The 18,580-nt window shown below is 43.9% G+C and overlaps 1 protein-coding gene across 1 annotated transcript in view; it reads right to left on the bottom strand.

Annotated features, from left to right (window-relative positions):
* Positions 1-18,580, bottom strand: part of LOC122551903 — a 66,882-nt gene that overhangs the window by 9,442 nt on the left and 38,860 nt on the right. The window contains exons 10-13 of the mRNA XM_043694471.1: positions 11,142-11,690; positions 10,342-10,447; positions 2,757-2,889; positions 1,748-1,845 (exon numbers count right to left, since the gene is read on the bottom strand). Coding sequence (XP_043550406.1) covers positions 1,748-1,845; positions 2,757-2,889; positions 10,342-10,447; positions 11,142-11,690 — 886 coding nt within the window. The remainder of the gene's footprint in view (positions 1-1,747; positions 1,846-2,756; positions 2,890-10,341; positions 10,448-11,141; positions 11,691-18,580) is intronic.

Here is an 18,580-nt window from a genome sequence, read left to right as displayed (position 1 = left end):
ACGGAGCAATTTAGCATGGCCAATCCACCTTACCTGTGGGAGGACAGTTGCACAAGGGTGGAATCGAATCCAGAACCGTGGCACGGAGAGCCAGCAGTGCTAACCACTGAGCCACCAGACCTCCCCGTTGGTACACCTTCAGGACTCAGCCCACTCAAGAATGTCCAAGTGCTCCAGTACCTGCTTGCAGGACTTAAACATGGATTATGTCTCTCTGTGGTCCTCCTCCACAGCACCCTGTCCCTTTGCAGAGACACTACTCTTGGAGACAGGCTTCTGAAACACCACTCCTGAACAAAAGATTGGTGACTGACATACAGTTAATTAGATGGGGTATTCCAGCCCACATGGGAAGAGTGGAGTCTAAGATTATGGCAATGTTTTCCCAGTTTCAGTAGAGTGCATGAGAGGGTCCTGTTACTAGGAAACTCTGCCTGTTATTAGGAAACCAACTTACAACCCTTACAACGCCACACCCACCCCCACCCCATCAACACCCACTCTTCTTTGGCCAATTCCTCCACCCCTGACCATAGGCCCTCTGCCAAACATAGCCCGTCTCTTTCTGTCTCCTCACAATCATTACAGTACAGAAGCAGGCTATTCAACCCATCAAATTCATGCCTGCTGCCTGTAGACTAATTCTGTTCCATTCCCCTGCTTCATTTCCCTTACCCTGCAAGTTTATTTCTCAAGTGTTAGATCGCAATATCTATGAATAGAACCAGGCCATTCAGCCCATCAAGTCTGTTTCACCATTCAATAAGACCATGATTGCTCTGATAACCCTCAACTCCACTTTCCTGCCTTTACCCCATAACATTTAATTCTCTTACTGATTAAAAAGCTATGTCAACCTCGAATTTACTTAATGACCCAACCCCAACATGTCTGTGTGATATTTTTTTAAAAATCACAAATTGACTACCCTCAGAAAGAAACAAAAATCCTCATCTCTGTCCTAATTGGGCAACACCTTATTCTGAGATTATACCCCGTGATCCTAGACTCTCCCACAAGGGGACACATCCTCTCCATATATACTATGTCAAAGCCCCTTAAGAATCTTTTAAGCTCGAATGAGTACAGGTCCAACCTACTCAATCTCATTACCTACTCCTCATAAAGACAATCCTTCCATACCTGGGATCAACCCAGTGAATTGTCTTTACACTGCATCCGATGACAGTATATCTTTCCTTAGATAGGGGGTCCAAAACTGTTCACAGTGTTCCAGCTGTAGTCTGACTACTGTGCCATGCATAGGTTTAGCAAGATTTCTTATTCACCTTTCTTTTTGAATTCATTTATTGATTCTGCTTCCACAAGTCTTGTGGGAAGTGAGTTCTAACTCACTACCACTCACTGTGTTAAAAAATGTTACATTCTTCCTCACATGCTCCCTGCATCTCTTGCCAAAAACTATGCTCTTACACCATCAGCTAATGGGAAAAGCTTATCTTTGTCTAGCTCGCTGAAACCTCAAGTTCACCTCTACCAAACCTCCCCTCAACTTCCTTTGGTCCAAGGAGAACAACCCCAGCTCCTCCAACCTTGTAGATAAAATCCCTCAATCCTGGAAGCATCCCGATAAATCTCCTGTGCTCACATCCTTCCTAGAGTGTGGTGACTGGTACCTGATGCAAAACCCCATTCTGTGGCCTAACCAAAGCTTCACAAAGATACATCTGATTAGTCAGATTGAGAGACAAATGTAACAGAACAAACCAACGCAAGGTTTACTCACCCCAGATGGCAACCTGTGAGGAATTAAATTCACAAACTGATTCTCAGTCTCAGGAGTTGGAGCCAGCACTGGACCAGATTCCTCGCCCTTCCGGCTTTCTAAATTGACAAAGGAATAAGGACGCTGAGTTATGCATTCTGATATAAACAGCCCATCCCTGCATGGGTAAGTGAGCTCAGGTGGGAGCTCATGGGGTGCAGACACAGGAGGAGTAACCCCAAGACCAGAGATCTGTACCTGGTCTTTCTGGACCTTGAGGACAGTAGAGGAGAGAGGAAAGAAACCATAAGTAGTAAGAGTAGAAGTCAGCCATTCAGCCCATCAAGCCTGTTCCGTCATTCAAATAGAATGCAGCTGATCTGATTATCTTCATCTCCACTTTTGTGCCTTTTCCCCATGATCTTTGATTAAAAATAAATTAAAAATTTCAGATTAAAAATGTCTTTCTCAGCCTTAAATGTATTTAATGACTGAGCTTCGACTCTCCAGTAAAAAAGTCCACAGATTCATTACCCTCAAAGAAAATATTCCTCCTCATCTCTGTCCCAACTGGGCAAACCCCTCACACGGATATCACACCGCCTGGTTCTAGACTATTCCACGGGGGGGGAAGCAGCCGTCTCTCATCTACCTGGTCAAGCTTGTTAAGAATCTTGTATGTTTCCATAACGGGGTCCTCCTATTCTGCTAAACTCTGGTGAGTACAAGTCCAACCATCTCAAGTGCTTCCTGTCCCTCAGCACTTAGTGAACCTGGAGCGGGGAGGGGAGAGGCGAGCAAGGACCAGAGGAAAGAGGAGGGAGAAAGAGAGAGGAGGAGAGAGCAGAAAGAACAATGAGAGGCACGTGGTGAGGGGAGAGGAGTGGAAGAGCCGAGATGCCACAAGCTGTCAGCGGTTCTTCACTGGTTGGTTTACCAGTGTGGTACATGCGGGCTGCAAACTCACTCCCACTGACCATTCTCCCTGAATTTCCCAGTAGAATGCTGCGCGAAAACCGATGGCCATTACCTTCCCTTCTGTAACATTCAAACTTCTTCACTAAATCCTCCCCAATTTCCTTGCAAATGTTCTCCAGAAGCTCCATATTATTTTCTTCCAGTAATCCCTCCTTCTCCATTTCAGTCAGGGCATCCAGCATGGTCTGAGGAGAGGTGTGAGAGTGACACAGCAAACTGTTAGTGAAACGTTCATCCGACAAAGACCGTTCCTGAAACAAAAGCAGAAATTGCTGGAAATACTCAGCAAGTCTGCCAGCATCGGTAGAGAGAAAGCAGAGGTAACACTTCAGGTCCAGTGACCCTTCTTCCAGTATTCAGTTCTTTGTGTGTTTTTTTTTGTTAAAAGACAGTTTCTGATTACTCGATGTTTTACCCAATGACTCTGATTGTACAGGAGCCACATTGGAGGTGTAATTAAAAGACAGGCTTTGTGAAAGGTTTTAAAGCAGGATCGTTTGTCAATTATATAAATTATGTGGTTGAGAATTTAGGAAGCATGGTTAGTAAGTTTGCAGATGACACCAAAGTCGATGGTATAGCAAAGAAGGTTATCTAAAGGATCTTGATCAACTGGGCCAGTGGGTTAAGGGGTTTAGGTAGATGGAATTTAATTTGGTTAATTGCAAGGAATTACATTTTGATAGAACAAACCAGGGCAGGACTTACACAATTAATGGTAGGGCCTTAGGTAGTGTTGTCATACAGGGAGGCTTAAGGGCTCAGGTAGACAGGGTGGTTAAGTAGCCGTTTAGCATGCTTGCCATCATTGCTCAGAATTTTGAGTATAGGAGTTGGGACACCATGTCGAGATTGTAAGATGTTGGTGAGGCCACTTGTGTACAGTTCTGGTCACCCTACTGCAGAATATTAGAATCCCTACAGTGTGGAAGCAGACCAGTGACAGGGACCCAAGTTCGATTCCAGCCTTGGGCGACTGTGTGTGGAGTTTGCATGTTCTCCCACATGGGTTTCCCACAGTCCAAAGATGTTCAGGTTAGGTGGATTGACCATGCTAAATTGCCCATAGTGCCCAGGGATGTGCAGGCGAGGTGGATTCGCCATGGGATATATGAGGTTACAGGGACAGGGATGGGTTTGGGCAGGATGCTCTTCAGAGGGTAACCACTGAGCCACCGTGTGGCCCTAAGAAAGGATATTATTAAATTGGAGAGGCTTCAGATTTACCAGGATGTTGCTGGGACTGGAGGGTAAGAGTTATAAGGAGAAGCTGGATATGCTGGGACCTTTCTCACTGGAGTATAGGAGGTTGAGGGGTAACCTTATAGAGCTTTAAAAAATCATGAGGAAGATAGATAAGGTGAATAGCAAAGGTCTTTTCTCTGGGGGAAGCGACTTCAAAACTAGGAGGCATATTTTTAAGGTAAGAGGAGAAAGATTTAAAATGGACCTGACAAGCAACTTTTTCCACATTGTGGTTCCTAAAAGGAATGAACCACTAGAGGAAGTGGTAGATGCAGGTACAGTTACAAGATTTAGATAGGTATGTGATTAGGAAAGGTTTACAGGAATATGGACCAAATGCAGGCAGGTGAGATTAGTTCAGTTTAGGATACTTGGTTGGTATAGACTGTAGGAGAGGAATGTGGAGAGATTTAAAGACAAAATTTCAGAACCTAGAGCTCAAGCAGCTGAAGGCAAGACTGCCAATTGTGGAGCCAAGTGGGTATGAGACATGAAGGGGAGAGGGGTGAGGGCACAGGAGGGGAAATGGAGATGGATGAAGTGGGGGAGATGGTGCAAGTGAAGGAGGATGCTAGCTGGGGTAAAGAGGAGCTCTACAAGATAAGTGAAAGGAGTTTGTGAAAGAGATGGTGGAGAAGCAGGCAATTCAATTCACCTTGCTGCACGATTCTCCAGATGAACATTATAATTTAGTGCCATTCTGCTGCCCTTTCCCCATAACCTACACATTATTTCTGTTTAAATAATCATCTAACACCCTGCTAAGTACCTCACTTGAAGTAAACAGGTAGGAGGCTGGAGGTACACAGCAAGCCAGGCAGCATCAGGAAGTGCAGAAATCGACATTTCGGGTGTAACCTTTCTTCAGGTCCTTCAGCCAGTGGATTGGTTGTGTATAATTATTGCTCAGCTTTCTACTATTCAACCTAATTTGAAAACCCCCAATTGCTATTTCCTTATTAAATGAACCTACCTCCCTCATATACTTTCAGGCAACCCTGGCGAGTCAAAGAGATGTTCACCACAGCAACATGCCCTTCGATCCAACTGGTCCGTGCTGACCAAATATCCTAACCTAATCTAGTCCCACCTGCCAGCACCCGGCCCATGTCCCTCTAAACCCTTCCTATTCATATACCCATCCAGATGCCTTTTAAATGTTGTAATTGTACCATTTCCTCCGGGCACTCATTCCATACTTGCACCACCTTTTGCATGAAAAAGTTTCCCCTTAGGACCCTTGCAAATTTTGCCCCTCTCACCCTAAACCTGTGCCCACTAGTTCTGGACTTCCCCACCCCAAGGAAAAGACTTTGTCTATTTACCCTATCCATGTCACTTATGATTTATTAACCCCTCAGCCTCCGACACTCCAGGGAAAACAGCCCCAGCCTATTCAGCCTCTCCCTGTAGCTCAAATCCTCACACCCTGGCAACATCCTTGTAAATCTTTTCTGAACCCTTTCGAGTTTCACAATATCCTTCCGATAGGAGGGAGACCAGGATTGCATGCAATATTCCGAAAGTGGCCTAACCAATGTCCTGTACAGCCGCAACATGACCTCCCAACTCCTGTACTCAATACTCTGACCAATAAACGAAAGCATACCAAACACCTTCTTCACTATCCTATCTACCTGTGACTCCACTTTCAAGGAGCTATGAACCTGCACTTCAAGGTTTTTTTTTTATTTTAAAAATATACTTTACTCATAAAAGGAGGATAGTAAAAGCTTTTTTAGGTATGTGAAAGGCAAAAAAATGGTTAAGACCAAAATTGGGCCCTTGAAGATAGAAACATATTACAAGGAACAAAGAAATGGCAGAAGAATTGCATTGGTACTTCAGAGGGGTGTTCACTGGGGAAGACACAAGCAATCTCCCTGAGGTAACAGTGGCTGAAGGACCTGAACTTAAGGGAATTTATATTTGCCAGGAATTGGTGTTGGAGAGACTGTTAGGTCTGAAGGTTGATAAGTCCCTGAGGCCTGATGGTCTACATCCCAGGATACTGAAGGAGTTGGCTTGAGAAATCATGGATGCGTTGGTGATTATTTTCCAGAGTTCGATAGATTCGGGATCAGTTGTTCCTGCGGATTGGAGGGTGGCTAATGTTGTACCACTTTTTAAGAAAGGTGGGAGAGAGAAAGAGGGAAATTATAGACCAGTTAGTCAGACCTCCGTGGTGGGAAAGATGCTGGAGTCTATTATAAAGGATGAAATTACGACACATCTGGATAGTAGTAACAGGATAGGTCAGAGTCAGTATGGATTTATGAAGGGAAAATCATGCTTGACTAATCTTCTTGAATTTTTTGAGGATGTAACTCTGAAGATGGACGAGGGAGATCCAGTAGATGTAGTGTACCTGGACTTTCAGAAAGCTTTTGATAAAGTCCCACATAGGAGGTTAGTCAGCAAAATTAGGGCGCATGGTATTGGGGGCAAAGTACTAACTTGGATTGAAAGTTGATTGGCTGATAGGAAACAAAGAGTAGTGATAAAGAAAATTCAATTTATTTCCACCTTAAATGTATGTTAGTCCCTTGATACATGTAACAGAGAATTTAATATAATCAGATCCTGCTATTAAACATGACAGGACCTCTGGGGGACCTTTTCTTGCCAAGTTTCTCAGACATTAAATCATTACACCAAATTTCTCCAAATTTGAGGAAAGACATTCTGGCTCTTGAGGGAGTGCAGCGTAGGTTCACGAGATCAATTCCTGGAATGGCAGACTATCTTATATTGAAAGATTGGAGCGACTGGGCTTGTATACCCTTGAGTTTTGAAGACTGAGATGGGATCTGATTGAGACATATAAGATTATTAAAGGATTGGACACTCTGGAGGCAGGAAACATGTTTCTGCTGATGGGTGAGTGCCGAACCAGAGGACACAGGTTAAAAATACGGGGTAGACCATTTAGGACAGAGATGAGGAGAAATTTCTTCACCCAGAGAGTAGTGGCTGTGTAGAATGCTCTGCCCCAGAGGGCAGTGGAGGCCCAGTCTCTGGATTCATTTAAGAAAGAGTTGGATAGAGCTCTCAAGGATAGTGGAATCAAGGGTTATGGAGATAAGGCAAGAACAGGATACTGATTAAGGATGATCAGCCATGATCATATTGAATGGTGGTGCAGGCTCGAAGGGCAGAATGGCCTACTCCTGCACCTATTGTCTAAAATATTTTGATGATGTGTACAATTAGTCATGCCATACATACATAAACCTTCCATTTCTTTTGCAGACAGAGACAGAGTAATCATTCATATATACAGATCCGTATGATTACTACCCACATATTTAGCTGGGGGTTCCGCGGAGCCCCCTTACTGTGTCAGCCCCCTGTGCTTAGGCAGGCAGATGTTACACGGTGGTCTTTCCCCACTGCGCCTTGGCGGCAGCTGCCCTAAGCTTCAGCGCATCCCTCAACACGTAGTCCTGGACCTTGGAATGTGCCAGTCTCCAACACTCAGTCGGAATCAACTCCTTTAGCTGGAAGATCAGCAGGTTTCGGACCGCCCAGAGAGCGTCCTTCACCGAGCTGATGATCCTCCAGGCACAGTTGATGTTCGTCTCGGTGTGCGTCCCGGGGAACAGGCCATAGAGCACGGAGTACCGCGTCATGGCGCCGCTCGGGATGAACCTCAAGAAACACCACTGCATTCCTCTCCAGATTTCCTCTGCATAGGCACATTCCAGAAGGAGGTGTGCGACAGTCTCGTCCCCACCGCAGCCGCTTCGAGGGCAGCGTGCGGTGCGGCAGAGAATCTGGGAATTCCAAGGTCTCTTTGTTCAGCAACACTCCCAGGTCTTTACCATTAAGTGTAAAAGTTCTGCTAAGATTTGCCTTTCAAAAATGCAGCACCTCACATTTATCTAAATTAAACTCCATCTGCCACTCCTTGGCCCATAGGCCCATCTGATCAATATCCCATTGTACTCTGAGGTAACCTTCTTCACTATCCACTGCATCTCCAATTTTGGTGTCATCTGCAAACTTAGTAACTATGCCTCCTATGTTCACATCCAAATCATTTATATAAATAATGAATCGCATTGGACCCAGCACTAATCCTTGCAGCACACCACCGGTCACAGACCTCCAGTCTGAAAAGCAACCCTCCACCACCCTCAGTCTTCTACTTTGAGCCAGTTCTGCATCTAAATGGCACCTACTAGGAACAAGAGTACCCCATTCACTCCATCAAGCCTATTCTCACCATTCAATGTGATCTTACCTATTCGAATGCATCAATAGTTTTCACCCACCCCATCCCTATAACCTCGTACAACATCAATATTTTGCTGATTCCCAAATCTCTACCTTAACCTATTCAAAAACTCCATCCACAGCCCTCTGTAGTAAAGAATTCCAAACATTTACAACCCTTTGAGCAAACGATTTCTCTTCATCAGAATCCTAAAAGAATATTTCCTTATTTTTCAGTAATGGTCCCTTTTCTAAATTCCCCAGTAAAGGGGGGGAAAGCGAGCACCATTCCTGCACCTACTAAGTCTACTCTTTTATATATTTTGTGTGAGTTTCATTGAGAAAAACTCCCACTCTTCAAAACTGTAGAGAATACAGGCCCAGTTTGCCAAATCTCTCTTTATAGGTGAGTCCCACCATCCCAGGAATAAGTCTGGTTAACTCACTGTGTATGGCAGTAGTATTATTTTCTTGAGATAAGGAATCCAAAACTGCGCACAGTGCCCTAGCTGCAGTCAAGCCAAGCGAATCAATTCAGTTGAAGTAAGACTTCATAGCTCCTGTACTCAGATCCTCTTGTGATAAATACTAACACTCAATTCACCTTTCTAACGGCTTGCTGCTCCTAAACATCAGCCGGCAAGGACATCCAAATCCCTTTGCACATTTACATTTTCCCAACTCTCACCATTTAAAAAAGATTCTGCATATTTGCTGCTTCTACCAAAGCAGATAACTTCACATTTTTTCAAACTATAAAGCATTTTTTAAAACACATCCTCACAACACACATTCCCACTTAGTTTTTGCAAATTTGGAAATGTTACAGTTGATCTCTGTAGTGATTGGAACCAGCTGAATTTTGTTGACTACGAGGTTCTTGATTGGGTTCGTTAATCAGAAAAGCCCTGGCAGACCAATATAACCAGGAGATTAGGTTTTAAAAAATATATAACCAGATGGTTAGAATCTTCTCAGTTCAGGGGACTGACTCTGAGCTGACAGGCTGGCCAAAGCCTGTGTACAAGTAAATCAAGAGTGACTTTCAAAACTGTAGAGAATACAGGCCCAGTTTGCCCAGTCTCTGTGCAGTTATTTCAGTCTCCAACTCCAAATCATTGATACATATTATAAACTGCTGGGACTCAAGTTCTGATCCTTGTGGTGCCCCACTAGTCACAGCCTGCCAACACAAAAATATCCAATTTATTCCTACTCTCTCTCTCTGTTGGCCAATAGTTAATCCTATTCCACATGCTCTAAATTATCTAATCAACCTCCAAGTGAGGGAATTTCAATGCTCCAATCTCTTTCCTCATTCTCAGACATTTGCTACCTGACATTTCACACTAAACTGCATCTGCCTCCTGTCTACCCCCCCAACTCTACCACCACATTCCCTGAACCTTTCAGGCCTCCAAATATCTTTCACACTCCTCCCTACTGTCAGATCTGCGTGCCAGCAGCTCATTTCAAATTACATAAGGGATTGGGAAATGATCCCAGGGATTTTAGCTAGGAGGACAGATGGCTAGTATTTTTCCCCTTTGATTAGATTAGATTACATTACAGTGTGGAAACAGGCCCTTCGGCCCAACAAGTCCACACCGACCCGCCGAAGCGCAACCCACCCATACCCCTACATTTACCCCATACCTAACACTACGGGCAATTTAGCATGGCCAATTCACCTGACCTGCACATCTTTGGACTGTGGGAGGAAACCGGAGCACCCGGAGGAAACCCACGCAGAAACGGGGAGAACGTGCAAACTCCACACAGTCAGTCGCCTGAGGCGGGAATTGAACCCGGGTCTCAGGCGCTGTGAGGCAGCAGTGCTAACCACTGTGCCACCGTGCCGCCCACCCAATGGTGAAGGTTTATCACCATTGTCTAGTAATTCAACAACTAAATCAAATTCCAGCAGCATTAAAAGGTCAAAGTGAGAGTTAGGAGCATTTATTTTGTATGGAGGATTGAGAGCACCTGGAACTTTTTGTGAGAAATGGCAAAGGAAACATAATCCATCAAGGATCCATCCAAAAAGGCAAAGGATAGAGATTGATTGCCATAAAACTAAATGAATAGATACAGGGAAGATATAGCGATGACATAGTAAAGGGGATTAGCTCTTTCACAGGAGGCAAAAATACCAGCGTATCTACTAAACTCACTGTGATGTTCTCCAGCTTCAATTTGGATAGAGATGAGCGCAAAAAATGTTTCACAGTCTCCAAATCCTTCATAGTAATATCCTCTGAGACCTCGAACAAAAACTGTCTGCAAAAGAAGCAAATGTATATTAAAACATGTCTCAGAGACAGGTACGGTTCAGGAACAAGAGTAGAATCCTCTCTACTTCCCCACAGGATGGTTTTAATTCATTACAAGGCCATTTGAAAAGTGTTAAAAATGAAAATGAACATAAATTATTTTATTCATAGACTGCTATGTTCAGTTCCCATCAAACACATGGACGTCAGGTCCTATAAAATTTAAGAGACAGAGCGAATCTCTCTACATTGTACATATCAAGGTACAGCACAGGGTTAGGTAGTAAATAAAGTTGCCTTCCCTCTCCCACAGTCCCCCATAACCTTTCCAGGACAGGTACAGCATACAGTTAGTTTTAAAGGTATTTCTGCATTGTCCAACCAAACACACCCTGAGCAGGCACAGACCTATTTAAACATTGCAAAAGGATTGTTTTTAACAACCTATTTAACCCCTAATTGATTCAACATGAATCCTGCTCAGCTCTCCCAATCCACATCTTCACTGTCGAGTGGATGAGCTGATTCATAGATGTTTCTGGGAATCCTCACTACTGCTGGAGTCTGATTGACAACTGTCCTAGAACACCTAACCACATAAGTTTAGGCTGCTCGAGTATCTGCCCTCATTGCACACCTCCTGAGCTGAACATGAAGGAGAGTCAATGAGTGTACGGTTAACCATGAGAGATCCAGCTGACCTGTACAATGAGATCTTGGCCTTTCCCGGTTCTTCCAGCTGCTTGCAGACGCCCTCCTTGTCGTATTTCATCCTCTTCAGGAGCCTGAACTGTTTGGTCCGATAGAGGAGCTCTGCCACAATGAAGGGGTCGTTTTCATCGAGAAGGCCCTTCTCCTGCAGGGCGGTGAAGAGTTTTTGTCCAGAATCAGCCGCGTTGAGCCGGTTACTGTGCAACAGGTCTCGGCAAAGGAACTTCATTGCCTCCAGCTCATCGCTGCCCAGGTTTTCACTGATTTGATTGAGAAGGACTCGGAAACGGAAATCTTCCATCGTGGCTTCAAATGCCTGTATGAGCAGAGAGATCGCACGCATCAGAACCCTCCCTGTGCAGATTGTGAGACTCCCCTTCCTCATAAAGAGACTCTGCACCTTCCCCACCCATTGTTGAACACATTCTACAAACCCCTTGGCCTTTCCCCATGGCTGATTCCGCCTCTTTCTAACCCAGGAGTCACTGGACAGGGACAGGAATCGTGGCTGATTTCTCTTCTTCCTTATCCCGGGGGGTCACTGGACAGTGACAGGGGACACGGAAAGGAGGTTTCCTCATAGAGACAGTCCAGAACCGGGAGCACTGCTGCAGAACTAGGAGTCACCTTTTCTAGTTTCGTCAGGGAACCAAAGGTCATTGAACTGAATTGTAATATGAAATTCAAAACACAAGCAGAGATCGGCCATGATCTTATTGAATGAATGGTCCTTCTTTTGTATATTTATGTGGGCAGGAGGAAGACTCCTGGCTGATTCTCCCCCCTCCCCTTTCTAACTCAGGAGTCACAAGGCAGTGATCAGGAGCAGTGACCCTGCTTGTTACTTTCTTCTGTTGGTTACATTGTTGTCAGATTCGGATTGGTTCCTCAGCCACGGGGACACAATGTATCTACCTGAGGGGAATGTGTCAATGCAACTGGGGCTGCTTCCGGCTCTGGGACCGGGGAAGGGGAAGAGGCTGGGTAATGTAGTGGGCCCTGTGTTTGTGGAGCGGCACTAACCTGGGAGCCGGGGTCGGCGTTGGCGGATAAAGCCTCCAGAATCGGCGCCTCTCACGGATACGGAAGTTCAGTGGCTGAGTCACTGTAATGGTACCGCCCCATAACGGGGACCAACCCAGAGACAGCGTACTGAGAAACAGAGAAAAGCACCCCTCCGGCTTGGGGAAATACTCCGAGAATCGAGGGGACAATAGGGCGAATAGCACTCAAACATTGCACATACAACTACATATGGTGCAAACAACCACAATGTAAAAACTTCACAAATAATGCGAACCATTGGCCGCTTTCCCCCCCCCCAAAAGAAACACAGAAGGAGGCCGTTCGGCCCGTCACACGTGCACTGGAAATGAACTCCTCTGACAAAGGGTCGCTAGACTTCAAATGCTAACTCTGTTTGTCTCCCTTAGATGTTAAGTTTATCTAGCACTTTCTGTTTCCATTTCAGAAGTCGTCTGTCTTCCCTAGCTCTATGCATTCTTCAGTTTTCAGGTCATCACCACTTCCCTCTTGAATGCCATGATTAAACCTCGCTCAGGCAGCTCATTTGTGTGTGAGAGAAATCTTTCTCAACACATCTCCAGTTGCTACTTTTGTGTTAGATCCAAATGCTTACGTTCTGGATCCTTTCATAATATCCATTCTATTTAGATCCCACATGACTTTGAAATGTCTATCAAATCCACTTTCGATCTCTTTTCCAAGGAAACCGTCCCCACCTCACCCAGTCTATCTTTGCAATTGAAGCTCGCCATCCCAAAAGCCATTTTACAAATGTTTCTGCACATTCTCGAATGCCTTCACATCCTAAAGGAAAGTTCAATTTTTAGTGGACTCCAATATCTCGGGGTCCTCTGCAAATATTTGTTTTCTCAATTTGATTTTTCATTGGTTACAGTTATCTGAGACAATGAATAATCAGGAGGAGAGAGAGAGTGAGCATTGCAGGTTCTGCTGTTATGAGTTAATCTTACCTTCTCTATTCTGCTCAAAAGCAGCTATTGAAATATAGTTTTGTAAATGTATCCCCGAGTCCAGCTTTATTGCCTTTCCAAGTACAATAACTTGCAGACGAGACTTTCATCTTCTAGTATGTACAAGTTTCATAGAAGTGTAAATTAAAATAGGAAGTACAGATTTTAGTTTCTTGACTCAGATGACTGGTTTCAATATGTTGTTTGCCGTTTGTGGGATATAAATGAATTAATGTTATTTCTGCAAGTATAAATTCTGATACAGAATAGGAATGAGAAAATACATATTCAGCAAAAAGTAAGGATATGTTAGCATGAGACGTGAATACAGAACAATGGTGGATATATGGGCAAACAGGAAAGCATCTGTTTCCCCCTTACACGGGGACACAGGAACAAACCCTAATCAAAGAGGTCAAAGTGGCCTCTGGATGGAAATAGATGCTGATAGAAGAAAAGATATGCCTAATCAATAATCTACAATAGACTGACGTAAAACACCCTTATGGGAGTCAGAGATAAGAGTTTGTCACGGACAAGACAGGATAAACAGAAGTTGTGGGATCAGTCTTAAGGAAATCTGTGACGTAAGCGAAGCAGGGAACAAACAATGGAATAAGGAAAAATATGGGGATTCAAACTGTATAAATTTTGAGAGTTTGTTGGATTTGGTGTGCATTTTGTCATTACCTTACCAGGTAATTAGACAAAGCACCCATCTATAGGTGTACAAATAAATGGCTGATCAGAAATTAGTCTCGGACTGAAATTATTAAAGTGAGTGAGCTTTTGTTTCTCACACGTTTAAGGTCAGATTTTGTTTATTCATTTCACATTGATTTTCTGAGCCAAACTGTGTTCAGGTGATGCTGCAGCCATTTTATATTAATAGTTGTCCTTTGTTAAAATCAAAAAATATTTTGCAAATGATCTCAGATAATAAAATCACATATTACAAGTTAAAATTGATATTCCATATTTTATCACTACCGAGACAACACCCTTATCCACCTGCCACCTTTCCCTTACTCAGCTGGTACCCTACCCTGTTACCCACCTGTCACATTACCACCTTATTTCCCTACCCACATACATGCCAATCTCATCCACTTATCTTACACAATTACCTTCTTCCAACACCTATCAAAGAGATTTTGTGACGTGCTTGCTTCCTGGAGTTTAGATTTCGATATATTATCGCATGTTGCCTTTTGGATGACCATGTACTCTACATCAACAGCGTTTGCCTTATAACCCTCTCTGTTACTTCTCAAAAATACTCCAGAAATTCAGTTCAATATGAAACTTTTTTAACAAATCTGTGCTAGCTTTCCCTAATTAGCATACTTTTGCCAAAGTAACTATTAATTTTGTCCCGAATTATTGCTCCTAGAAACTTCCCTAATTCCAAAGCAGAAATTCTCCCACCACTTACAGCACCTAACACCCCTACCCACCCCCGAGAAGTCTACTCTCGGGTATTTCCCACCTTCCACCCTACCTGTCCCCCCTCAGGCCTATAAGAGTTCAAATCAAGGAGAGTGCCCAGTCTCTGAGCAGGTCTGGGCCCTCTGGACATAAACTCCCCCTGAGGTCACCCAACATAGCAAGGAATGTCTCTGATAAAGAGTCACCTAGACTCGAAAGATTAGCTTCCTCTCTGTCCAGAGATGCTGCCTAACCCGCTGTGATTGCCAGCATTTTTATTTTCATAGCAAGCAACACATCCATTCTCTTTACTAATCACTACTAGCAAGTATGAAAAGCTGCCTAGATTTATATGCGAAACAACACAGATGTGTGATGAGAACAATTGAATTGAATTAGCTTTATTGTCACATGTACTCAAATGAGTACAGTAAAAAGTTGATGTGTTGCCACTTACAGTGCCATCTTAGGGTCAACGATACCAAGGCACAACTTCTTCAGTTACAGATTAGTTATCATGTCACAATGTCACTAACACAGCGCCATCTTAAGTACAGAGTACCAAGGTATAATCCTTAGTAAAAGGAAAGGCAAGGATGCTGTGAGTATCCAAATAGGTGCAAAATGAGTGAGTGTTGAGACAGCAAGTGAGGATCTTTGAGATGCACATTGCCTAAATCCATGACATGGATATCTGACCCTCTGTGCAAAGTGTCCTGGCAGCAGCATTCCAATGAAAGACATCGATGTGCTCCCACAGTGCAGCATTGAAGTGCAGATTCGTAGTGTAAGTGGATTGCCATGATAGTGCAGTAGTGCCATGATGATGCTGTAGTGCTGGTATGTGTTGGGTACCATGGTCCATAAATGAGGAGTGAGTGCAGTCATTATCCAAGGACTGTGCCCTGTGATTTTAGTGCCTGCTATCCAGGATTCTTCCTGATTTCCATTCTAAGTTTTTCTAAGTGCCCAGTTATAACCTCCTTAAAGATATGGTTCTCACACTAAAAGTCAAGCTAACTGGCCCACAGTCTCTTGTTTCCTGCCTTCCTCTCTTCTTGAATAGCAGAGTTATATTTACTACTTTCCAGTAGAATATAGCAAATTTTGAAAAATTAGTGCCAATACATTTAATAATTCATTCACCACATCTTTTAAAAACCTAGGATGAAGTACTCCAAACCCAGGGATTTGTCATCTCACAACTCCATTGGTTTGCTCTGTACCATGATCCAAGTGATTATAATTTCACCAAGTTCCTCTTTTCCTTCCACCTCCTGACTTACAACTATCACTCAGATATTTTTGTATCCTCTGCAGTGGAGTCAGAAGCGAAATGTAGAGAGGTGAATGCTCTAACCCCTGGAGTTCACATCCTGTGATGTAGGCTTTGTCATGCACTGCCAGTTTTGCAGCAAGTGTTGCCCAATGCAGTAGTTTGAATTTGGGTTTCATAGTTTTGTGCTGCAGCTGGGGAGCATCCATGAGATTGGGAGCTTCTTGCATATCACATTCAAGAGTGTGTAGGGAGTGAGAGAATGGATTACTAGCAGATGGTCAAGGAGGAGGAGGCGGCCATGTTGTGTAGAAGTCGCCTGAGTGTATTTCACTCTCCACCCAATATTCAGTTCTGAGCACTGACTGGAATAATGGATCTTCGGGGGAATGTAGCTAAAGCCAAGTCTCTACCGATACGGGTGGCAGAGTTGGGAGGGGGACAGAGAAGATTTGAAGAGCATTAGAAACAGGATATTTGGTTCAGAAACAAAACTTGCTGCAGAAACTCAGCGGGTCTGCCTGCATCTGTTGAGAGAAGTGTGAATTAGTGTTTCAAGTCCAGTGACCCTTCATCAGAACGGGGAATTTATCATTAGGGAATGTCATGCCTGCAGAACATTAAAGATTTTGCAACTTGTTTTTAAAAAGTAGTATTTTGTTGGCGAAGAAATTGACCTTACTGGACTCTTAAAATGCCTTCAGTATCTAAAGGGCTGGAGTACAAGGATGTAGACCTTATGCTGCTGTCATACAAAATCCTAGTTAGACCCAACTTGGAGTACTGTGAGTAGATCTGGGCACAACACCTTAAGAAGAATGTTTTGGTCCTGGAGGGAGTTCAATTCAAGTTTACAAGAATGACACCTGGACTTCAGGGGTTGCTATAAGGAGACAATAGACAAATTAAATCTTTATTCTCTAAAATTTAGAAGGTTAAAGGGTAATCTAATCAAGATTTTCAGGCTATTAACAGGGAAAGATGGGGTTGATAATGATAAACTATTTCCATTGGTTGAAGATTCTAGACCTGGGGTATACTGTAAAAATTAGGACCAGGCCAACCTGGAGAGATGTTAGAAAATACTTGTACGTGCAAAGAGTAGAGGAGGTTTGGAACTCTCTTCCTCAAGCAGCGGTCAATGGTAATTGAATTGTTAAATTTAAATCTGGGATAGATAATTTTTTTATTAAGCAAGAATATCAAGAGATTTGGGCCCAAGGTATTATTGCACAGATCTCAGAAAGGCATCTTTGGGGAAGCTATTTACGATCACAGTATGTGATGTTCTGGTATAAATTTACTCAGTTAGTTAAGCAAGCCCAGTGTAGTGTAATCAGCTAAGAGCTTTGTATACCAGTAAGCATAGAACTCACACTATAGGTTGAATCTTTTTTTTTGGCTAAGTCTAATTTGGGTCCAATTTTTTCAGCGATTTATTTACTGCAAGGCATAGTGCACCTTTTCACTGTATCTCACCAAATTCACTTCATTAATTACCTACCGCGGCTCTATGGTATCTCTCACATTTGATTTTCACTGTATCTTACTGTGTGCCGTTCCCAGAACAACTCGCCCCTCAGCAGATATCCACCAAAAGTCCAGCTACTTTAAAGGGCACTCGATGAGCACTGCCATTTTGAAGGTGCCCAGCTGATTGACAGAGTCAGGAGATGGCAGGGAAGGGGATGATCGCACCACGATTCTCTGATGGGTACCTGGAGGTCTAGGAGAGACCATGGCCCACCCTCTCAATTAATCTGACCAGACAGTTCCAGGGAAGATGTGTCTAGAACCCCCTGCTCACCCACTGACTGGTGGCGTACACCTTCCCTGACCAGTTAACCTTATCACCTGGACTGGCTCTGTGGAATCTCAACAGCACAGCCACTGATCAAACCTGGTCCAACCAGACACCTGATTATGGCATTCCTCAGTATAGGAGGCTGCCATTGGCTGATAGTGCCAGAGCCCCCTGACTGAGCCTCCATAGACTTAATTGATGTTAACTCCCGTAATAGGTGGATTATAGCTGATTGCTTGCTGCACTTGCAGTGTGTTTGCAGCAAAAGCTGCTGGCACCTGAGGGCTGATGACTGCTTAGCAGCAAGGCATGCTGCCTGTTTGTGTGACTGCTCCAACTGGCAAGGCAACATCTGGATGGTAGGTAAGTGCTCAGTTAGTGAATGCCAAGAAAGCAAGCCAGCAGCTTTGATATACCAACCTCATCCAGTCCATGAGCTGTGATTCTGTGCCTACTGCAGCCTTTCAACACTAGTTGCCAGTGTGCCCTGCCCTACACTGCCAGTTCATTGCAAGGGCATGCTGGATGCTGCACGCCAATATCTGTGGACGAAGTGTCTGTGATCATTGCCTGTGGATATTGAGATGTGCTTTTCTGCACTTATTGAGTAATTCTGCCACACAGCTCGTGATAGTCCACATTGCTCAGACCTCTATGAAATTCCCCCCAAGTATAATTCTGAGATATCATGCCTCTGTTAATTAATATTGTTAATATTTGTTAAAACATCTATCTCAACAAGGAACCCAGTCTTCATAGCGTATGTCCCATTGGACAGCATTCAGATGAAATCATAACTATAGGTTTCCCCCAGGGAATGACATCACTGCAGTGTGGGGGCAGTAGGGAGTAGGGGTAATGGCCCAGTGCAGTGTGGGGACAGTAGGGAGTGGGGGTAATGCCCCTGTGCAGTGTGGGGGCAGT

This window comes from Chiloscyllium plagiosum, chromosome 7, assembly GCF_004010195.1.
Source record: "Chiloscyllium plagiosum isolate BGI_BamShark_2017 chromosome 7, ASM401019v2, whole genome shotgun sequence".
In the NCBI taxonomy this organism is placed as follows: Eukaryota; Metazoa; Chordata; class Chondrichthyes; order Orectolobiformes; family Hemiscylliidae; genus Chiloscyllium; species Chiloscyllium plagiosum.
This window is presented reverse-complemented; position numbering and strand designations above follow the sequence as displayed.